The following is a 25532-nucleotide window of genomic DNA, read 5'->3' as shown; positions in this document are numbered from 1 at the left end:
ATTATACATCACAGTGGGAATCATTGTTACATATTCATACATTTATATAGTAGAACAAATCTATCATTTGGTCAGTTTTGTTCCCTAATACCACACTTTGCCTCCCCTTCTTTCTTTCCTGGTCCCCTTCCTCAACTCTACTGGTCTCCTTTCTGCTTTCATGAGATCTCCCAAACCACTTTTTTTTTTCAAGTTTCCACATGTCACAGAAAACATTTGATCCTTGACTTTCTGAGCTTAGCTTATTTCACTTAAAATAATGTTCTCAAGTTCCAAAAATTTTTCTTCAATTGACAAAATTTCATTCTTCTTTATGGCTGAATAAAATTCCATATTTAAGTTAATATGAGTTGCATTCTGCTACTTATAACCATACCCTCACAAACCACACATTGACATAGGCAAATTTATGCAAATACCCAACTCTTAAAATAGTAATATAATGGGCTGGGGATGTGGCTCAAGCAGTAGCGTGCTTGCCTGGCATGCATGCGGCCTGGGTTCTATCCTCAGCACCACATACAGACAAAGATGTTGTGTCCGCCAAATACTAAAAAATAAACATTAAAATTCTCTCTCTCTCTCACTCTTTCTTTAAAAAAATAGTAATATAATATCAGAAAATACACAATATTTATAAATATTGTTATCATTTAATTTTCACAACTGAGGCACAGTTTTAGTACCTGCCAAAGCTCACACAATGTGTGACAACACTGATGTTTAAATTCACTCTGATCTTTCTCTGTGCATTGGGGAATATACAGACTTCTGCATCACACTTGGATAGAAAACCTTTCTTTCTCTAGAGATTTGATTTTCATGTTAAGTCTATTTTTTTTGGCAAAGCTTTCATATATCACATCATATGACTATTAGTTTCTTGCTGTCTCTCACATGCATCTAAAATTTAAGATACCCACATTTCATTTATACATCCAAATATTTGGCTATTAATCTAGTCTGGATCAGACATTTTTCCAACTTGTTAGTTTTCATTATCAAGGACAATGGAATTTAATGTTCTCTCTACTATAAATAAAAGATATGACTTGAAAGCTACATCACTGCTTTCAACCTTAAATCAATTCCCAGCCTGTATATATTCAGTGGCCTTTGTGTCATATCAGAATGCTTTCTTAATTTCAGCATGGCAAGTATGAGACAAGGAATTATGTATTTTTATCATACCACCCAATAAAAATCTTTTAAGAACTGTTAATATCACTTATTCACAGAAATAATGATTGTGTAACTTGTTTGTAGTTTGACTTATAAAAATGGCCATAGTGCACAAAGGCAGGGGGATGGCACAGGTTGCCTACTGATATGTCAGCAAAGTCCAGTGGGCTCAGCTAAAACTTAAAGACAAGTGACTGCCTCCCGGGGAACCCCTAGAGGGCAGTATTGCTGTGTATTCTGAACATAAACACTAAGAAACTGATTCCACACAGCCAGACAAGCTAGACATGAAAAGAAATAGGTCTTCTAAGTTAAAAGTCTATTTTTTTTAAAAGGATATTTGGTTCATACTCTTATTTTAAAGTCACTCAAAATTTTACAACAGCCCCAAATAAATTTTTGTTTATCCTTAGCACCATTTATTAACCATTTATTAGTGTTCCATTCTATGATTATATTTTAAAAAATTTAAAACATGTTATTCTCTTTAGATTCCAAATTTAAATAATACATATTCAATTTTTGGTTGTTTAATGTCATGTTGTAGTTGGTTTTGTTTTGCACATGGTGCTTTTTTCTTTCTTTCTTTCTTTTTTTTTTTTTTTGCTGGATTTTGTTCCATGCACAAAAATCATCTGCCAAGATTACCTCTCAAATAAGATTTTGTTCAAAAGCTGCACTAGGTCCTTTATCCTGTGGAAATATGTTAATATTGCCACATTTAAAAATGTAACTGAAACCCAAACTAATGATGAGAGACAAGAAAAGAAAAAGAAAGAAAAAGAAAGAACTTATATTTAAGAAGAAATGTGCTCATGTTGCTCTAGACATTTCCTTAAAAGAGAAAAGATAATGGTTTTAAATAAAGGAAAGGGGCAGCCACTCTCACATGACCCTGTACTGGCATGAATGCAGTATTAGCCATGGTTTGCTCACACACAAATAAGGACCCTGAATCCTGTCTTTTCTCTAAAACAAGCAACAACCTGAGTGCTTCTCCTACCCAAGTTTGTTACTAAAGGGCACACACAAATATAAACTATAGCTTTATTCCCAAGGAATTAACAATCTATTTGAGAAATTAGAGTAAGAGATGGGTGCAAAAAAAAAATAGAACTATAGAGGAAAAACAACAAATACAAGAGCTATCACAAGAAAAAAAATGCATCTGTTGAAAATGGGTGGTTGAGGAGTTGGTTACTGTGTGGTTTCTGGGAGAAGGAGCTGGGCTACAGAATGGGTAAGGGTGGAGAGAGGAAAATGAGAAGTAACAACAATTCACAGAGAGTTGATCCTGTACTCAAACATGAGAAGACTGAATAGAGCAAATTTAATTCATGCATCACTAAACAACAATTCAAAAAAAGAGTAGATTTCCAGCCCACCTGTCATTCCTAGAAATTGTACACGATGTCTCAAGGAGGCACTTAGCCTGATTCCATAGCTTACCTTCTCCTTCTCACTTGGAAAAAAACACGATGAAAAAAACAGGTATGAACATTTATTGCTTTCACCATGTCTTCCTAAGCACCCCTAGGGAATTTCCAAAACCATGGAAATGCAAAACCACACACAAATTAAAAAACTACCCTTGACTTTTAACTTGCATCAATGTGCCTTTAACAAATAACTGCACTTATTTGCTGACATGCCCATTTTCTTAGTCTACTGTACCATTAGCCTCTAAGGAAGGACTCGTGGTTTTTGGTGGCAGTGCTTAGCATGGTACCGTGGGACCTGGTAGACATTAGAATAACCAGTGTATTAGAAAATATACAGATTCTAGCCTCCAATCCATTTCAGTTTGGAAATCTGCCTGCAACAGAGTCCTTCTGGACATTGTTTTGTACATAAAACTTTAGTCTATGTTTCACACTTACTCTGAGGCCAGTTAATCATTTTTTTAGGTTACTCATGAGTACAAGGACTGTTTTATTTACTTATGTCTTCCAAATTGTGTACTATGCAAGCAGGAATATAAGTAGCACTTGTTGCGTTTAGAACCTTCTCTTTTTCCTTTTCCTATGCACCAATTTACCTTTAGCTGAGGTTGACCACTTAAAAGCACTTTGCTTTAACCTCACATTCATGTTTAAAGATTGTTTAGAATTAATTGTGGAGAATGTTGAGATGAAAAAGGGTGAGGAGGCTTCTGAAAATGGGGGACATATTTTGAGTTTTCTAGAAGTGTAACTAAGACTAGCAAATAGAATTCTAATTAAGTAAAGGCTAATTTCCTCTAATGACTGGAATACCTACTAAGAATTCTGTAAAATAAAAGCTTATAAATGGCATGCATGAGGAAAGAACCATTGAAAAAGAAAACAGTACTACATCATGGAAAACATCATTAGAGAATATCATTAGAAAAGTAGCATTCAAAAACCAATGTGCTAAAGACAACTTCTCATTGAAACTTTGATCAGAGAGTACTTTCTTTTTTTTAACTTCTGTGCATTCATTATGTAATTTGGCTCTTGTATCATTCTTGCACATAAAGAGTAAGGACATGACTAAAATTAAAAACAGAATTCTAAAAATTCATAATTCAGAGGCTATGGGATTCAAAGTCAAACAAATAACCATTCCAAAGAACATAAGCCAGGCTCCCTACCTTTCCAGGATTGAAGCTTAATGCCAAATGCTTGAATTGTGGCATTAAAAGTAAAGGACTCTGGGGTCTCACAAAATGAAAAGCATTTTTCAAGTGAAAATTGGATTCCGTTTTTTTTCTGTGAATATTTGGACAATGCTGAATTCATTCGAGATAATCCAAATAAATACAATAGCACCACTAAAAATACTGCATTATACAAATGCATGTATTTTTTAAAAGAAAATACTTTTTTAAAAAAAATATCAAGGACGAAAACATCTGCAGAACAAGAATTTAATACTCCTTAGGACTAACAATAGAGACTCTTGAAAAATACCCCAGAAGTTGAATAATCTATTACCTTTCATCCTTAATGGCATACAGCTGTTGTTATAAGCTATGCTGCAACACAGTAGTTGGTAGTTGCTAATTAATGATAGAGTAGTAACATTTTCAAGAGATTTGCTTACTTATAATTAAAGTGATTTAAGGCTATTTTCATTCAAATTTTGGGGCATTTTGTTAAATGGAAGGAGAAGGGGTAGAATTAAGGCCACTGGATTCCTTCATGCTAACTTGCAGTCAGTCTATCTTGCCAGTTTGTGTGTCTTTGTGTCAAGAGAAAAAAAGAATAACTGCTACAGTGAAAGCGACAGTAAGTCTCCCCTTCTATGTGTCTTGTTTCTTTGACCCTTCCAAACACTCAATGTGCTGCCTCTCAATCTCAACTCCAAAGGTCCTAGATGCCAATTATTCTCCTAAACACTTCTTAACAGCAGCGATATGTTCTGGTGTCCATTTAAATGTCATGATGCATTTTCCCCCCAGTTACGTAGCAACATATGGTTATTCACAACATTGTCTCCCTGTTGCTTCTAACCATTTCTCAATGAAACTAATTCAGAAAAATATAGATTATTGCTTAGATATTCAGATTTTCTTATTTTTCTGAAATCTGGAGTCTCCAGTCATAAAATCAAATTTTATATAAGGAGCACTTATTTATGACTTTGGTTTCCAAGCCTCATGTAAACCATATAGACCATTCTCAATAATTTAGGCATCTCATGTGAAATTTCAAGCCTATTTTACCAAAATATATTTTACATTTTCACAAACTTAAAACAATATGCTAAAGATCACAAAGGTGGTAATTTGTTCTTTTTTTTTTTTAAAGAGAGAGAGAATTTTTTTAAATTTTTTTAGTTTTCGGCGGACACACATCTTTGTTTGTATGTGGTGCTGAGGACCGAACCCGGGCCACATGCATGCCAGGCGAGCGAGCTACCGCTTGAGCCACATCCCCAGCCCCGTAATTTGTACTTTATAAAAGATATATAAGTTAAAAAATTGTTTTTTTTGCATTCTAAGAAACGTACAAATTTATAAGAATGTACAGGTGATATAAAAATAACATGAAACTAATTAACAATTGAGAATATATAAGCACTACATTAACAGTCCATAGTTTGGGGTCACAAATCAGAGAATGAAATTTGTCACCAATGTCCGTCTCCAAATCTGAAAACTGAACCTAATTAGAGAAATCAAAGAAAGTAGTACCTCTTTGTCTGACATAGTCAAAAAATTAATTCAGTATGCACAAATAACCATTATTATGATTATCCATATGTATGTATCTATCTATCTGTCTGTGTATATATACATAGAAATATACCTCATTTTCTTCTTCTGTGTTTACAGTAACTTGGCAATTCTATCATTTATTCAACTCAGAAATGCACGTTTCCTGTTCCATTGACTAGTGAGCAAAATCAATCTCAAACTTAGTTAAATAGGCTGGGTCAAACAGGATTCCTTTTCTTTATTTTCCTCCTCCTTGCACTCTCTTCTGCCCTCCCTCGTTTTCTCCTAGTTTCCATGTTGCATGACAGGAGAGACACCATCACTATCTCAGTTCAATGACTTCTTATCTCTTCTAGGAGAAAACAGGCTTTGGGGTCAGCTGCCAGCTTCTGCCTCCAAGGTTGAGGACAATCAGCCACTCTGTGCCCTAGTGACCAAGTCCTGCCAAATGCTGGCAGATGGTGTCTTCCCCGAAGACCTCTAAGAGTCACATGGCAATTGGCCTGGGTGAATGTTCTGGCTCCTCCAGGGCTTGTCTATCCCAGTCTACCCGACTTTTCCACTCCCTCCTCTACTTTGGCAAATAGAACATAGACTTAATCACTGTCACTTTTTCCATAATCCCTGCATTGGAAAATAAAGTTTTTAAAGAGTAGATCTTTTATCTGGTTTTGGTCTTTGAAGTGCATAATCAGACCACATAAGGAGGTGCAGCTGCCTTGGGAATATGCAACCACCACATAAAGCCAGAGGGGAAAGCACCAGTGGCTACAAAAGAAATATTTCTTCAAGAATATTCTTTCTTCTCCTATGCTTATGGAATGGAGCTATGGTTTTGTCCAGCTATGCACCAAAATATCACTAGACCTGAAATAAATTCAATTTCCTTTTCAACTCAGTCAGTTTTACCATCATTGTCCTTCCTCCAGTTCCAAGGAAAGAAAATGGGCCCCATCTGGGTAAATGAGGCATCTCTTCTTCCCATCAAGCTTGCAGCAATTTACCATCTATTTGTCGTGCTCACCTGTCTCCAAGCCATGTATGTGACTATTGAACCAAAATGAATCTAAAGAGTGAAAGTGCAAGTAGTTTGCAGGCAGCAAAAACTTTCACGAACATAATAATATCACTCACAAACTATTTATATTCAGATATTTCTGAAAATGAAAACAAAATCCCTGTGCATTAAAAAAAAAAACTAACCTCTTTACCTCTGAGTCACTTAATATCCCCATGAGTCACTTAATACTTAATATACCTACATATACTCTCTAAGATGTTTCTACACTTTTTCATAACAGCAAAACCCACTCTAGCACCATCTTTGGTATGACCCTGATTCTGTTTTCTGTGGCCTTTTTATTTTCATTTATGTCCTATAAGACACAAATTTCACCCCTCACCAGAGTGCTAAAGGGAAGAAAATCTCCTGTTGATATCTTGGTTTCTTAGTTCTTTCTGAAAGAATGGCAAAAAGAATGGAAGAATCCACACCACTGGCTGATAGACTGGATGTCAAGTAGGAGGAAGAGAAGGGATTCATGGATAGTTCCCTGAGATCTGGCAAGTCCCGGGGTTTTGATTCAATTAAAAGCACACTGACCACCTGGAGAAGGCAATGCAAAGAAGAGGGCTCAGAAGACTTGTACTATCAAGGCCCATGGTACCAGGGAAGCAGGAGATAAGGAGGCAGAGAAGAGAAGAGCCAGGTAGGGAGCCAAGCAGTTCTTCTATCCCAAAGCTGGAAAAGTGCAGGAACCACATTAAGAAAATCCATCAACAGAACAAGTGAGGTGCAGCTTGGTTTATAAAGGATCCTTCTATTTTCAAGGCTTTAATAACATCAAAAGGCAATCCACAGTGTTCCCAACCTAGATCTGGGGCATCCTCCCTGGGGCTAAAGTAGACAGCAAGTAGCTGACAAAGGAATTATTGAAAATTAAGGAGTGAGGCATTTTTAGAAACATGCCTGGTCTTGTGCTATTTACAGCTGACTCTCTAGAGGGAGAAATCCTCCTAACAAAAAATAAAAATAGTGCCAAGACAGCCCCCAATAGGAACAAATACTGGGTTCAACACTTGGTGCTGGAACAGCTAAATATCAACATGCAGAAGAATGAAGGGAGACCCATTTCTTATACCACGCACAAACAGTTAATTTAAAATAAATCATAGACCTAAATGTAAGAGTGAGACTTAGGCAAAAACATGGAAATTAATCTATATAACTTTAGACATTACACAAATGACCAAAGGAAAAAAAATAGAGTGAATTTAATTAAAGTTTAAAATTTTCATACTTCAAGGATACCATCAATAAAGTAAAAAGACAACCTATGGGATGGGGGGATATATTTGCAAATTATATATCTGATAGGGGGTTTTACATTCAGAATATATAAAGAAATCTTATAATTCAGTAATAAAAATTCCAAACAATGCAGTTGAAAAGTAGACTCAAGAAGTGAAAAAGTATTTAGGCAAAGAAGATATAGAAATTGCTAAAAATAGCACATGGAAAGATATTCACTATCAATTAGCATTGAGGAAATCCATAGACACCACTATGAGACATCACTTTCTAGTCACAAGGGTGGCTATAATAAAACTATAGAAAATAAATTTGATAAGATTATGGAGAAATTAAAAAATTCTCAAATATTGCTAATGAGGATATAAAATCATGCAGCCAGTTTGGAAAACATTATAGCCTTATCTCAAAATATTAAAAATAGAGTTACAATGTGACCTAGAAATTTCACTCTTAGGATATATACCCAGGAGAATTACAAACATACATTCACATAAAACCTTAAACAAGAATATCCATCCCAGTTTTATTCAAAATAGCCAAAAAGTGGAAAAGGAAAAATATCCACCAATAAATGAACAAACAAAGTATGGTATGCCAATATAATGGAATACCATTCATCAATAAAAATTATGTCACAACATGGTTCAACCTTGAAAAAAATTATACTAAGGGATTGAAAACAATTATAAAAACTGTATATTGTAGAGTTCCATGTATACAAAAAGTCCAACATAGGCAAATCTATACAAATAGGAAGATTATTAGTTATTTCATGCTTGGGGCTTGTGTAAAATGGTTAGTGATTGCTACTGGGTATGAGGTTTCTTTTGGGGGTTGATAAGCAAATCCTAAAGTTGAGGTATAGAAGGCTGCACAACAGTGTGAATATATTAAAACCAATTTAATTTACACTTTAAATTGGTGAACTGTGTATTACATATCTCAATCAAGTTAAAAATTAAAATAAAACTTTTTCCAATATAATAAGAAAGCAGAAGCTAATTAGTGGTTTGTTTCCCCTCATTGAGGTTTATATAAAATAATATACTACCTTTTAAACAAACCCTCTACTTTGTCACCACACATTACCTTGTTCAGCTTCAAGTTAGATATCCAAGGATCATCCTCTGCCAAAATAATGTTTACCCAACAGTAAATAGTTGGCAGAGTGACTTGGCTGAGCATCACGTTATTGGATAACCACCATCTCCTCATGGCCTTTCCTTTTGTGTGATATCTTAAATTCCTTTGGTTAGTTTCTTGAAGTAAATGTTCATTAAAGTTTTACCACCTTACTTTTAAACATATTTAGTTCTGAAGACTTAACAAACTATTGAAAATACTTTCAAGTTTTTCCTGTCACCACAGCCTGCCTCCACACTGACACTGAACCACACTGTGGCAGTATTTATGGGACAGATTAGGCAGGAAGGTCTGCCTAAACATCCAGCTGCCTTGGGACTCAACTAGAACCACTGCAGTACAGGCCAGTCAACAAGTGTGCATCTGCCTACATCACCACAGCACCTGGGTAAGAGATCAGAACAACACGCAAACCAACTTACGCCCTGCTGCTTGGAGTAACTGTTCAAAATCTACTTCAGAGTCTCCTTGACTTAAAATGGTGTTATATGCTGATAAAGTCAAAATATCATGAGTCAAAAATGCATTTTTGAGGATCACAGTTTAACAGGGCAGTACAGTGCACAGTACCAGCTGTTTCCCATCAAGACCACCGCCATATGACTGACTTTCGAGGTGCAGCTCAAGTCTGCTGCCCAGCATACCAAGAGATAGTCCCACTGTATATCACTAGCCTAGGAAAAGATCAAAACTCAAAATTCCAAGTACAGTTCTACTGAATTCACATGGCTTTCACATCATAGTAAAGTTTTTAAAAAAATTAAGTCCTATCATTGTAAATTTGAAACCATCTGTACAAACTTTAGATTTTATCAAGGAAAAATTTCTCATATCATATATGAAAACAGTTTCCTATTAACCCAATATGTAAATATTACAGAACGTTTTTATTAAAAAATGAAACTGCTAGCTACCTACACATACTATGTTCCAGAGGTGTAATAAAATCTCACCAAAATTTTTGCTAGAGGAAAAAAATTCTCTGATCATTTTCTATCATCCTAATAAGATGACTTAGAAAAGATAACTTGGATATGAACCTGTGTCATCCACTTACTAGTTTCATGGTCTCAGAACAGTCCTTAAACTTTTTGAATGTAAATTCATCATGTGATAACAATTTACCAGTAAGAATGGTGAAAAATAAATAAAATAATGCATATGAAGGCTCTAACCTATATTTAACACCGAATACATCAAATAGTATGCTTATTAAATTTTCATTACTATACTCCTAATATCAAATGAACTAGAGTTGCTGTGGTTTTGCTCTTAAACCTGGAAATATTAATAAAATTTAATACCAATAAAATCAAAGAGAAACCAGAACAGTGAAAATACTGTTTAAGTAGAGATTTAGGAATTTATATATTGGCCATGGTAACCCTGGTACCCATGGACCTCATCTGTAAAATTAAAAGAATTATCTTTGGGGTTCCTTAGAACTTCTATGAAATAAAAAAGAGATCTGTTGGTTTATGTTATTGTAACATTTTAATTTATTTAATCTTAATTTCAGATTCAAACCCTTTCTTCCAAAGTCATTTATGTTTGGAATATATGTGGAAAACAATAATAGCAAGTTACACAAACATGATGGATTTATATCTTTAACAAAGAGAATATGAAAGAAGCAATTAACCATTCCTCCCTTAATTATAAAAACCCAAACACTATAATACAGCATGAAGCTTGCATGAATGAACCAAACTTACAAAACTCTGCAAACCAATTGATCCTATCTGATTCAGTTTCTAGGTTTCTGTAAAATTAAAACAATATGAAAATTCTTCTACTGCAGTTCTAGCCATATTTAATGTAGGATATAGATATTCATTCTTCTGAAGGTTGGATCATATAACTTCGCTGAGTGTTTTGGGTCTAGATAATGTATGTGACAGATATCAGGAAATGCCAAGGAGCTACTTGGGAACACATTTTGAGTTCAAATATTCCACTAGAAAATATTGTAAAGGAGACATCTCTTGTTGAGATGCTCAGAAAAAAAAATTATATTCCCCCATTTGATCTTCTTATTTGCAGTTAAAGATGAAATCTGATTATATTAGGTGGAATCTTAGGATCCCATTTAAAAGTAATCTTCAATATTTATTTGGCCAAGGAGTCCTTGAGATTTGTTTTGCTGGAAGAGTATGACTCTAATTGTTAATTGCCTTAGAGATATATTGTGCTTGCTGGAGCTGCAGCCCGGCTTGGCAGACAGGTTATTCACATGCAGGTTCAGTCTCTTACACAGCGGAAGCTAATGGCTGATTGTGAACCATCTTTCTTCCTATCACTGTGGACACTTTCCACTGACCCTTTCAGTATGGTTTCTTTATATCATCAATGGGTGCTAGGTTCTAAGCTATTTCCTATTTTCAAATAAGCAACCTGAAGAAGAGTATGAATTTGCAAATGCCATGGAAGTGAAAACATGTCAAACAGCTCCCATGTCCAAATAATTGAAAAGGTGAAATATCATCCTCTCCTTGCTTCTCCCAAATATTTCCAGGGGGTAGTATTTTCAGCCACGGTCAGCATACTGAGCCACTGTGCCTAGCTCTTTCTGTGTAATTAAGTCACTGACCATTAAGCTGAACATACAACCTGTTTGCTGCCTGCAGTTCCCATGCATAATTAGTTCCATCAGTAGAGGTTTCATCAGTAGCATCAGTGATACCCTTGAGGCTTTGTGTTCCAGACAACTAACGAAATGGCACTGCTGGCTGCCAGGCAGTGCAGGAGGAGCCATTCATCTCAAGGAAACAGCCAGCAAATCTACTTGAGCCTGCAGTTAACAATGGGTCATGCAGACTAGGTGGATTTAACAGTGAGGTGCCAGTTCATATTGACTAAGGAGAGAGGTCACTTATGGCTCAGGTCTGAACTTTCAGCATTTAAAAAAGAAGTCTCACAAAAGGAATTCTTTTTCTTTTTCTTTCTTTCTTTTTTTTTTAAATTTTTTTTTAACCTGGCACACAAATCACCCCATTGCTTTTCATTGAGTGCTTTCCTACCAATTGATTTTCACACATCAACAGGGGAGACATGATGGAAGAGGAGGTTACTAAGATTTATCATTGGATCTCACCACTTTCAAAATAATGAGGTTCCCTTTAAAGGGAGGTGAGTTGAGGACAAGTGTGAAGATAGATCAGTAGAACTAATTTATACAAATCACTGTCCTCATTTGGTGACACTAGTCTAACTCATTTGGTAATTCCATATCATAATCTTCATTTTTCTGATGAGAAAATGGATGCCCAGCAAGAATATTTGCCTAAGAAACAAGTAGAGGGAAGGGTCTCATCTCCCTTCTCTATCTGTTCTGTAGGCACTCGACTGATTAGTATATGAACTTGATCCGTGTTCCCAGAATGTTCAGTGAAACTCTACCCCTAAGTGATGTTCACTGGGATGATAAAAAAAAAAATAGATCCCCGACGATCAGAAATTAGTGTATAATGTCCAGCTTAGAGCTGATTCTTCCTAAATGTTTAATGAACTGCATTAAGCCCTGAGTTTGAATTGGTTTACAGAATTAGCAAAGCTCTTGATGATCAATCCCCAAATCTACCCATTTCCATACCACACTGACATCCTATGTCTTCCTTCCTTTTTTGGTGAGAAATATTTATTCAATGACTATGACATGTCAGGTAGTTTTCTCTATGCTAGGATTAGATGACGAGCAAACCAGAGCTCTAGCTCTCATGGAACCTGCATTCTTGTGGAGGAGATAGATGTTATTTACATAAGACAAAAGGTAAGCATTACAGGTCAGGAAACTTCAAGGTGGATCAAAGTTCAATGGGAGGCTATGTCACTGTATCTAAAACAAGAAATAAAATAAAAATAAAAATAAATTCACTCAGAAATATATATATATATATACTCGATGGAAGGGATGATCAAGCACAAGCTTCCCTCAAAGAAATAACAAAAGCACCATCTGAGGGATGAGCTAGAATTCTTTTATGAATTTGGGAATTAGGGGAAGGAAGTACTTTAAAAAGAGGAGACAGTATGCAAATGTTCTGTGGCCAGAGTGAAGCATGGCACACTTGAAAAACTGAAAGGCCAGTGTGGTTAGAACTCCAAGAGCAATCGAATGAAATACATGGGGGATGGTTTACATAGAAACTAATATTTTGATAAAGTATTTTAAAAATAGACAGTGACTTGGTCAGATTTTAACATTAAAATGTCACTCTGTGTATAGGAACTTTCTGTACCTTTTGTGTGACTTTCCTCTAAAACTAAAACTGCTCTAAACAATAAAGTCTGCTAATATCACTCTGGCTATGGTGTACAGGATGGAGCAGAGTGGGAGGGAGAGTATAATCTGAAGACAGACTAGGAGAACACTGCAGTTCTCCAGGACAGAGGGCCAGACACTGAGGGCCCTCCACTACCAAGAACTCAGGGAAAAGAGAAAAGAGCAGTATTGACTGAGGGGCATGGACAGTTAACAAGGCTGAACATCAGGAACATGTAGTATCCTCAGAGCCAAATAAAGAATGTGTACCAGAAAGTGGCCAACTGTGTCAAATGATTCCAACTGGGCACTTATTATGAGTATTGAAACTTAAACACTGGATTCAGAAAAATTGGGTGCCATTTAGGACATTAGTAAGAAAAAAGTCTTCTGAGGGGCAAAAAGAGATTGGGTGAAGATAGGAATCAAAAAGGGTTTAGAACAGAATCTAGAGGAGTTTCTGAGTTGATATAAGAATGCAAAAAGTGTGGTCAAGAGATTATTATATAAATCAGAGGAATAACAGCATGATTGGATATTCCTATTTTTTCAACTGAGCATGCATAGAATTAATTTGCTTTTTCAATAAAAATGCCAGTTCCCGGCATACACTTGGAAACTTATGGAAATACCACAATATGGAAGTCAAAGCAACATAGCAAGAGGGAAACAGAACAATCAGTAGATTGGAATTCCTAAAGAGATGGAAGCCAATGGAGTTCAAAAACAGACAAAGGACTGGATGTGTGAAGGAAAAAGGCAGTTTCTCTGTTGTAATAGAGGAAAATAGGACTTAATGGAAGATAAAAAAAAAAGCTTCATATATTTGATATCAGGAAATTGGAGAAATAGCCATAAAATTAAGTTGGCAGAGAAGTTATCTATGGGAGAGAGGGTGATCAAAAATCAAAATCAAAATAAATCAACTATTCGAATGATAATCGATTTGCATCAGCTGGGTCTCTGTGAAATGAGTTACTTATCTTTCAATCAAAGAACCTATTATGAGAAATCATAGTTCATAGATTGGAGCCAAAGAGCCCACAAGCACAGTTTTGTCGTTATCTCCTCTGTGTTTCCTGTGAGCAAGTGACACATCAGGAATAATGAGTCATGCCAAAAAGACAACGTGATTGGTGCTGAAGAGATGAACCCCACACTGGGTCACGCCCCTGCGCTAATCGTTCTCCAGAAGCCTTAATTGCCTGTCTTGATACCACTTGCTCCTCAGTATCCTGAATGACAAGTTGGTAATTCACCACAGAAGCCTTGGGCCACTGGAAAAGATGTATCCAGACCTCCCTTTGGCTTTCTGCCCCGGACCAGACACAGCACAGCAGTGTGTGATGCATTCGCATGCCACTTTTACAAAGAGTTTGTCAAACGCAAATAAAACTGGCCTTGATTTAAAAGAAAGAGTAAAAAAGAAAGTAACAATAACACTAAGGCTAGATGTCTGGTCTATTTCCGTTAGGCGAAATGTCAAAAGCAAAACAAAACACTCTGAATAAAATTAAATCCAATGTCAGTTTTCGGGAGAGAGTATCTAGGTCTGTTTTCTGGACAGCCCTCATTTCTGTTTCACATCTTCTTAGTTCCTGCTTTGGCGACTAAATCATTCATGCTTTTTGATCTTTAGGAAAAGTGGAAGTAGAATTTTGGATGGCCATGGGATGCCCATGTCTCCAGGTGAACATTTCTGCTTCTTCCTTGGAGGACTAGGATGGAGCTCAAGCCGTCAGGGACAACCTGATGGGGAGTTTGCCCTAAAACAAGAAGACCCTAGAAGAGCACGTAGGTCTCACTGCCTCTTTTAATTCCATTGGGAGATGAATTGTGTTTTCCCAAAAATATAGGTTTTGAAGTTCTAACCCCCAGTACCTTAAAATTTAAGAATTCTAAATTCCTAAATGTGGAAACAGGTCTTAAAGAGGTAAGTTGAAATGAGGTCACTAATTCTATACAGTTATTGTCCCTACAAGAAGAAGAAATTAGGATATAGCAGGGATCAGAGTAAAATCCCCTGAAGGCACAGGGAAAACGGGGGGGCATAGGAGCCAAGGAGGGGCCCTTCCAAAGAAACCCACTCTGACACCATCTTGATTTTGGACTTTCAGTAGATGAATTCTGAGGAAAAAGTTCTGTGTAAGCCACTCAGTTTTAGAGACTTTGTTATGGCAGTTTTAGAAAATTAACAGACACTGCAAACACTCTCTGCCCACTCCCTTTTCCTGTCACAGGGCCTCTGCCAGTTAGCACAGGGCTCAGTGCTATGCCAGCTTTATTCTTTCTTCAGTGCTGGGTGTAGAGCCCAGAGCGTCACACATGATAGGCAAGTCCTCTACAGCCAAGCTGCCCTCCACCCCTGCTGCAAACTTTTGTCACTCTTATTTATTAGCAGTTGTCACACTGGACATCATTTTGTTTCTTTTGATATATTCTTTTTCTCATGAAATGTGATTTCCCTTTTTCATTCCCACATCATTTGTAACCTATGGGTTGTTCTCCACTGACCGTCAACTCACCCACACTCACTCTCTCTCTAGCCAAGATACAGCTCCAAGAAGACCCTCCATGGAAGAAGAACTGCCTGGAGACCCTATTCACATAATAGCAGCTGACGTTTGTTTAGGACCTCACCATCTATTTTCTTAGCCTGATTTGATTGCAAGGCTCTTTTTAATTATTGTTTGAAAGAGGCAGGTAAACACAAACAGCTTGAGAATGCATAATTAAAACCACACCACAGAGAACAATGAGAGGCAAAAACACATTTATTTGTCTGGCAAATAACTTGTTAATATATAGCCTCTGTCAATGAAGTAATAAAAATTACTGTTTGTTTTAGTGTTAATGAAGGACTGAGGGATGAAGCAATGAGGACTCTTTTTGAAGAGTAAAGAGTGTGTGAAGTTAATGAACTTCTCTAGTCTCCAGGCTCCTAAGGCACTGGGGAAAAGAGCTATGATCCAAATAAATAATTCAGAGTTGGAAGGTTCTAAAATCCAATGCAATCATTCCATAGAGATAAGAAAGTGAAGTCCAGTTTATGCATTAATTCAACAAGCAGACTTTGAGCATGTACTGTGTGACTGCACTCCATACGGCATTGGGAAAAAAAGGTGTCATCTCTAGTCTTAAGACCTCCCAAAACATGAAACGTTAGTACCAAGAAGAGAGGAATGGAATGCAGAATTTACCAGTTTTCAAACCCATAACCTCATTTCTTCCTGTCATCTTTATTTCTCTTAATTCTCAGATATTTGGCCTATATGGGATAGAGATAATAAACTGATCCATATTCTTTCTGGGGTATGAAGGTTGTAGTGTATGGTGGTTTTGTGGGTTTATATGGGTGTGAGTCTAGTTATTGTATTTATTAAGAAAGTAAATAAATACACTGATTGACAGCAGGAAACATGCTACTTATCCATTGCAAGCCATATTAAACAAGCTGTTATATGAACAGCCTGTCACAAATCAGTACAGGCTTGATATATGTTTTAGTAAACATTAAATAAGAATATCATGGAAGTGTTTCTCATACTAAGGCTACAGGAAAACTAGGGGTGGGGAAGGGATATATTTACAATAAATGAATGGTAGGTGAAATAAATTATCCCTCTCTGAGTAGATGTTTGTAATTTCATTTTCTCTTACCTGAAAACAAAATATTTTTACTATCTGTGAGATACTTAGCACTGTAAGATGAGAATGAATATTGTAAAAATAAGAGTTTGAAAGATGATTGGAGGATATTTAATCTTGCAAGGGATGTTTTAATCTCATAATACTTATGAACAGCTCCCTGAATTTTGTGTGGACTGAACTAAGTATGGGAAAAGGTTTTCATGCTAAGCACACCCAGGCTCCTATTAATGGTATTCATTATTTTAAAAGCCACATAAGAGATCTCAGCTCTTGTCAGAACCTAGAGTCTAAATAAGCTAAGAAAGGGCTAAAAAGAGACTTTCTGTTTGGTCACTAACACTTTTTAGGTTTATGATGAATTTTTTCCTTATAAAAATATTCAGAGATGTTTTTCCCCAGTAAAAATGTTGGCACATAATTTCTGAATCATGATTTTGAGGCAGTGGGTGATGCCATGGCCTGGGGAGACAGGCTGTCTTTGAGTTCTAATTCTGGCTCGGGTGGCACCACTAGGGATTAGTGATTTATATTCATATCTTCAGCCTTCTTTTCATAGGTTTGCTTTTTTTATCTAGCCATGGCCCATAGAAGGTCAAATCTGGTCCACTGCCTCTATTTTACATTTTTAACTGGGAAAAAAACTGAAACAGGAATGATATTTCTTGATACTTGAAAACTATATGAGATTCCTATTTCAGTGTCCATGGATAAAGTTTTATTGGAACACAGCCACACACATTTATTTACTCTGACAGCAGAGTCAAACAACTGTAAGACACCTTATGGCCTGAAGTCTAAAATATTTAATCTCTAATCTTTTATAGAAAATGTTCACTGGTCCCTGATCTAGCACTTAGTGATGATGGATGGATTAGTAGGATGATAAGAACTCTGCTCGAAGGGCCACTTCTCATAAGTGATCATATGATCACAAGTTATATCTCTTCATAAGTGCCCTAAAAGCCACTTGATCAAAGTGATATTAGCCAGAATTTTAAAGGATTAAAAGCATTTTAAAAATGTTCATTGTGTCATGTTAATAGCTTCTTTCAAATGTATGTTTTAAGGCATTTTTAAGTAGGAAAGGAATTTGGAAACAAAAATCCCAAAAACGTTTTTTCCTTTTTTAATAAAAGAATACATAGTAGCTAAAACATACTGATTTTTGCCGATGCATTTATTTAATTCATGTTCAGGACCACTTGTGTATATAGAATTATATTTTCATACCATAAACAACTCCTACTCACATTCTCTAAATGATCTGCACACATTAAAACTGAGCAAAAGTAAAACAAAAGTGAGCCAAAAAAGAAAAAAAAAAGGCTGCCTACAGACTTAGGCAGACAAAGAGAGAGAGAGAGAGAGAGAGAGAGAGAGAGAGAGAGAGAGAGAGAGAAAGAGAGAAAGAGAGAGATTGTCACAGTTGTTTTGGGATAACAAATATAATTGTAAGGATTTTAGCTTAAAGTACCAGCACAGAAGAGGGAAAAAGTTAAGATAAAGGGACCATTGTAAAATTAAGATGCCTTAGCAGCATATTTAAATAAGTAATCAAGAAAATTACCAATTTTTATGCTAAAACACATTGAAATATCCCTACATTTTCATATAAAATAGATGCCAAACACTGACTTAAAAACTTTATTAAATGACACAAAGTTAATGTATCCAATGACTTTGTTTGTTAAACCCAGAAGGAGCTGCAAATACTGACACGGATGGTAAACTTCCATTGCTGATGTTACATAATTATTTCAAAAACTCAGAAACTGGCCAAGCATTTTTTCTTTCCCAGAGACACCCATGAATATCTGTCAAAACTATTTATTTCTCACTTGGCTTATTACATAACACAGCTGCACTGACCATCTAAGTAGGTTCAAGTTTTGGTAAATTAAAAATTTTATAGCCTCCAGGCACATGAAATGTTCTATCCAGGAAACACTATGTTGTAAATGCATGAAATAGGTTTGTGGGGTTACATACCCGTAAGGACCAGGAAAAGAACAACTAAATCAAAGATAAAAATTTAACCCTGAATAGTATATAAAGAAACTAAAAATAATTGCAAAAAATGTGTCATGTTTGTGTATACATATACATAAATCAAATTCATAAATACACAGGAAAATATAGAGGTAAATAGAGAAATAGAGATTGAGACCATAAGACAGATTAAGATACTCTCTGGTTCCAGATATATATTATTATTCTTAACCAATGGTCTATTATTGGACTTGAGGGAATCTCCAAACCCTCAAAAGTTTTTTTTTTTTTGCTAGGTATATGGATATTTTGCTAGGTATATGGATATTTTGCTAGGTATATGGATATTTCTGGCATGAGAATCTACAGTGGATTTACTAAATTCTCTAGACACCCATGTCATTCAGTTCCTATGAAATCCTTTGTAAAATAATTAGAATGAAAATATTTCTACTTTAATTTACAGATGTAATATGTATTTGTCTGAGAGTAGTGGGACTAATTAGCACAGTCATGGCAAATGCAGGATAAATAACACCTTGTACTTTTTTGAAGGGTTTAAATTTGTTTTCAGGCAGATAAAAATCACACGAGATTATCCTTCAAAAATCTCTTTTATTTCTGTTTCCATAGCTACTTCTACAATCCTGCTTCCCTTTTCTTCTGGATTTACCTCTTCTCTTCTTTCCCTGTGGGAAGGAAAAAGGATAAGAAAACCTCCTAGATCTAATTATTACTGATTTGGGGCACTGGACTGAGATGGGCTTTGAGGGTCTGTAATACTGGAGATTGTCTTTGCAATTGGGGCTTGGCTTGGTTCCTAACATGTGATTAGCATCAGGTGTATTTTTTGGTGACTAGACACTGAGTGATAACTTGGCCAGCACATGGAAGGAGTTTGTGAAGAAACCGAGAACAATTTCAGCATTGTTTACTCTGTCATGAGAACTGGACCCCAGAGTGTAATTGTTTTCTGTGGGAAAAACATTCCACACAGCATCTTCCTTTGCTATAGTTATTAACATGTGATTAAAACCACCACTGGCAAGTGTGTTTCTCCCCACTTTTCCATCATTGCAGAGTGATGACCTTAGAATGTGCTTTCAAAGAATTATAGGTGTGCATCTTTATCCAGAGTGTGTTTTTATGATGAGCTTAAACAAAATACTTGCAAATAAGGAAAATGTCTATGCTCACTTCAAGTACCAAAATGCTCATCCTTAATGGATGAACTGAGATGAGATACCAGTGTATCCATTTCAGTTCAAAAAATTAACTCCACATGTTCAGATTTCAGAAAATATGCTTCAGGTTATAATGTACTGCTGCCTCATTTAACTCATTTAAGTCCTCCAAATGACAAATGCCCTGTCCTGCAGTTTGGAGTAGCCTTAAGAGGCATCCAAGCCTCAGAGAACCTCATAGGATCAGATATGACATCAATTAGATGTCATCATGGGCCTGCTTCTCCTGTTCCATCCTGTCTTCCTAACTATCACACATGAACTATCTCCAGAGAGCATGCCCCAATAATTATTCTGGCATAATCTCCACCAGAATGTGCTTCCTGGGAACTCAGTTGAAAATTATAGATAGATATGAACAGAAAGTTTCCTCTCCACTTTCTTGGAATTGCTGCCAAGACCCAGGGCTGAAGAAAAAAGAACCCACAACATGCTAAGTTAAAAAGACCAGTGGTGTTATGTTGAGCAACTTCCCCATAGGGCATGTTGAAAAAGACATACCAGAGAAGCAACTCTGCCCCTGGCTATTATAAGGTAAGGTCTAGAAAACAGGAAGTGCCACTTGGAGAAAGCAGATTTCAAGATAAATATTATTTTTTGAGGGCAAGGATATCTCCCATCTACTTGAACAAGTCAGTAAAGCACAAGAGCATTGCTTATAAATTTTGAACTGTGACAGAATAGTCACCCATCCCTTCACTAAGTTGAGGAATCCTGATGGCCTCTGAAGTTTGGCATGCCATTGACCTTGCTGGGTGCTGTAACTGATGACCCACAGACAGAAGGATAAGATGAAGGAGGAAGCAACAGAGAAATAGCCTGCTTTTTTATTAGTTGGCAGGCCAGGAAGCATGAGTTTCCTGGTAGATGAATCAACACAAAGAAGCAGCTGGCCTTGAAGTCCTCATGTTTCACTCCATCCAACAGGACCATCTCCAGTGTGGGAGTAGCTTACTATGTGAAGTAGGTTACCAATTGCAAGGTCACAGTAAAAGCCACAAATAAACCCCATGAAAGTGTTAACATTTGGAAAGGAATGCAATGACCAGTCAGTGAGAGAGGGCTACACACAGCAACAGCATCTGTATAGGAAGAATTCTATCTCCTGTTCTTTCAGTCTTTTCATTAGAGAGGAAAGAAGAGAAAGTGAAGTGTGTGAGGAATCTCTCTACTTCAGCCACCAGGGAAAGAAATGATCCTACACAGAAGGAAATAAAAGCTCAACATAGCAAAGTGGATATCATTTCATGACCAAGATTCCTTCAGAAACATGGAAAATATATATACTTCAATAAATATCTGTTCAGCATCTTGTGTTACATTGTCCTAGATGCTAGGGATATAGTAATGAGCAAGAAAGATAGGTACAGTTCTTTGTCTCTTTACCTTTCTAAGTCTGAATCATTTTATTTTATTTATTTTTTCTTATATATATATATATATATATATATATATATATATATATGATAGTGGAATACATTACAATTCTTATTACATATATACAGCATTTTATTTTTTCTGAGAAAGTTAAGGCATCATTACTTCATTGATTTTCCTGTTTATTATTTTAAATCACCAGAAGGAAAATTCTACCAGAACACATTTTAAGAAGCAAAAAAGACTACATTTTCTTTCTTCAAGGACTATACATTAAAGATCTGCCAACATTTCTTTCTCAACCACATTTCCCAAAAGCTTAGTACTTGGCTGTAAATGTTCACTCCATTCTAAAACTTGGCATGTCTGATAGTAAAGTCTTCAAATTTGCCAATTTGGCTGACATCTTTTTGAATAACAAGTAGGGAAATTAGAAAAAATTGGAGTGAAATGCTATAAATCATGGTAATATTCAGAGAGATAATTCTTTTCAGGAGATAATGAACCTATACAAATTAACCCTAAATTATGGTAGATTGTTTTTGCCGATAGATTCTTACAAAAGCCTAGAGCCTGGGTAGAAATATATGAATAAATATAAACAAGTAGTGTACAAAAGCTAACATTCTTGATTCTGATGAAAATTCTTCATTTTTCTTATCTGCACACTATTATCCTTTAGTTTCATAGTACATTTCAGAATAAAGCAAAATCAGAAACAAACAAAAATTCCTACTATAGGTGAATAATTATAAAGCCATACAGTGCACCTGTGGATAAGCCATATGCTTACATAAGTGGTCTGCAAACATGTGATACTAGGTTATATAGCAAAGAGCTTGCTGTTGGCTTTTGTCAGTTTTGTTGGAAATCATTATGGGCTGATAAGATTAAAGAATTTAATATCCTCGTATTCATTCATGTACATTGAAAATCAGACTTGAGGCGTTTGCCAGAAAAGCAGAGGTGTGTTAGGTCTGTAAGCATCATTTTGAGGGCAGGTTTTCAGAAGTGGCATTTGAGAGAATTCTACACAGAAAGCCAATGTAGGATAATATGTGTTATGTAGGTAGGAATACAAGGGGTCTGTACAAAGTGCCAAACACATTCTGTAACTTCCTACATCATACAACTTCTGACACATGAAAATGCTCTATTGTTACTGCCCCAATTTCCATGTTAGATTCTTACACAATTGGAAGAATTGGATAGTATTATCTTATCATTCCTATTTGCAAAGATAAACCAAGTGTCTTGCTATCCCCAGATAATTCTGTGTTTGAAAAATCTGATGAAAATTGAAACAGATCTGTGAATTCATGTACAAGTATACAAGTGTTTGCTGGAAATGCTTTCGTGATTCAGAGTCACAAAAATGACCGAGATTAATAACACACACTAGATTCTTGGTGTGGCAGTTCATGTTTTCAGTTCTTCTTCAAAGAATTATTTGGCATAGTTCTCTTCACAGTTCATAAAATAATTCAAAATTATAAAACTCAACTTAGCAGCTACTATTCTACCCATTGCATTAATAATTCAGAAAACATCTTTTCAAATGAAGTATGGACATAATTTATTTACCTCCAGAATTACAGCAAGTTTGAATTTTCTCCTGAAATGTTTTTGAAAGCATAACCTTCAGATTTTATATTACACAGTCTTAAATTTTGCCCACCAAAAGCCATCATATATCTGCACTGCCTGTGAAACATATGCTCTGGAATAGCAGAGTTGGAGGAAAAGTTCTCTCCCTGATTTCCTGGGCTTGAAGACATAGCTGTCTTTGAAACTCTCTTGAGAATATTCATCTATGTTGCATTAGAACTTCTTCACCAAAAGATGAAACCTCTATGCAGCTAGCAGACCAAATGGGAAAACAGACTTCTAGTATTATTGGAGATGAAAAGTCAAAGCCATCAGTTTAATACCATGATGGTTTAAAAGCCAACAGGCACTGATGTTTGAGAATAAATAGGGAAAGAAATTTCCTCTACTAATACTTCAAAGACTTAGTAACATCTGGAATCTGGTTCCATACGGGTATTCCACAAAGAAGTCAGAATAAAAGGATTTTAATAGGGCAAACAAGATTCAGGTTTCCTACAATATGTTCTCCCTGGGGGAAAACAAATAACACGATGCATCTGACTAACCTTTCTGCACTTCAGCTGCATTAATTAACATTTAGTCATGGATTCCATTGTGAGCCAGATGAACTCAATGCTACAGCTGTTTTCATTGAGGGGAAAAAATATGCCCTTACATTTTAGATTCCCAGCACTCCAAAATCTGGGAAAATATGTTTTATTGACTGCCTTTGTCCCAACATTATGTATATGAATTACATATTACACAAATAAATTCACACCCACTCTAGGCTGTGATTGTGTCAATATCAATATCATGTAAACTAGATCAGCCAGAGCCAATATTAACTATAAAAACCACATTTTTAACTCCTTTCTTCTTATGTAAAGGGATAAGGAAAGACTGAACAACTGATCAAAGAAGTAGATCATGGACTTGGAGAAATTGTTGCTGGGTTATTCAACAATGTAAAAGGAGGATGGGTGCAGATGTCTAGGGAAAATGAACAGATGTTGCATAAATTTAACTGCAGAATCTGATGAAATGGCAGAGACATCCTCAACTCTCCATGAAAGCCAAACATGTGGAAGTGGTTGGCTGGGAGCAAAGTTGAGGTATGGAACTGTAATACTTGGTTTGTCATTGAAAAAGGGTTTTTTGTTTGTTTGTTTGTTTGTTTTGTTTTTTATAGGAAAGGCCCATTAAATAAGATGTAGTCTTGTAAAAGGAAAGAGGTCAGTGAATCAGCTAGGCAAAGTATTCTACCTGTAATACCTTGTCAAATTTCTATCCCATGATCACTGTAAAATCAGATCCAGTAGTCCCTTACAAGCACCAAGTCCTGACTTCTGGTTTACTGTGGAGTCTCATGGATGAATGAGAATTCAATTGTCAATTGACCATGAGTATGTGCATGTGTGCACATATATTTGTATCAATGTACAGTCTAGAAGGCATTATCTCTGTAAATAATAACCAGATTTGATACTCATCTTAATGTTCACACCGGTAACTCAAGAAGACTAAAACTTGTCTGATGTGTCTTTATCTTTACCAACATGGAACAACAATGCTTTAATCAAACCAGAAAAAAATATCTTACCTGGAACTACTTCAAAAAGGAATTTTCCTGGGTTTTCTTCATTACAGGGATGCTCAAGGACTTTATTTCCAGGCAGAAAAATAGTTCCCTGTGAACACAAATTCCCCAACATCAACACAATTGCAAGCACCACCAGTCATCTCATCATCATCATCATTTTCAGTGAATAGCTAAGATGCCTTGATAAACCAGTGTACAGTAACATGCATCATGTTGCTCATATTCCTGGTAATCAAATATCATGTTTGAGAATGATATGCATTTAACATTTTAACAAATATTTGTCATACATCAAATGTGTATAAGACACTGTGTTGACTTCTGGATTTATTCAAGTATCAAAGTATTAAGTGAATTCTGTGTGCCCCAAATTTTACTGAGTATTTGACCAACATCACATTAATTTAATTGTGGGAATAATCTTACAAACTAGGTATTATTTTCCTCATTTTATAGTTGTAAAAACCAAGGTGGGGACATTAAATAACTTAAGCAATGTTGCAATTAGTCTTCTGTTGTGCTGTAGTTAGTTATGTGTCTCCCCCAAATTGAAAATGTAATACCAGTGCAACAATGTTAGGACATGGTGGCTAATGGGAGGGAGGTATTTAGTTATGAGGGCTCCACCCTCATGGATACATTAATGGCCATTATAAAAGAAATTGAAGCTGCAAGTTTGATGGCCTGCTTTCTCTAACTTCCTCTTTGTCCTTAAGCTAAGGGATGACATAGCAAGTTGGTCTTGACCCCTTAATCTTGAACTTCTCCTCCTCAAAAACTGTGAGCAAATATATTTCAGTTGATTATAAATTACCTAGTCTCAGGTATTCTGTAATATTAGTACAGAATGGAGTAACTCATTTTGAACAACCTTTATCTTTTCTGTTGGATTTCTTGTAGTGTATCATTCCCATCAGTATCAAGATACATATAAAAGTCTATCCTATTAAAAATAAATACTGATTTAATTTGCCCTTTCATGCACTGTTTTTTTT

General features: G+C 35.9%; 1 protein-coding gene across 3 annotated transcripts in view; it reads right to left on the bottom strand.

Moving 5' to 3' along the window:
* Nucleotides 1-25532, bottom strand: part of Arhgap24 (Rho GTPase activating protein 24) — a 711589-nt gene that overhangs the window by 232096 nt on the left and 453961 nt on the right. For all 3 annotated transcript variants that reach the window (XM_078021565.1, XM_078021564.1, XM_078021563.1), the window contains exon 3: nucleotides 24538-24625. In XM_078021565.1, coding sequence (XP_077877691.1) covers nucleotides 24538-24625 — 88 coding nt within the window. The remainder of the gene's footprint in view (nucleotides 1-24537; nucleotides 24626-25532) is intronic.

This window comes from Ictidomys tridecemlineatus, chromosome 9, assembly GCF_052094955.1.
Source record: "Ictidomys tridecemlineatus isolate mIctTri1 chromosome 9, mIctTri1.hap1, whole genome shotgun sequence".
Taxonomy (NCBI): domain Eukaryota; kingdom Metazoa; phylum Chordata; class Mammalia; order Rodentia; family Sciuridae; genus Ictidomys; species Ictidomys tridecemlineatus.
This window is presented reverse-complemented; position numbering and strand designations above follow the sequence as displayed.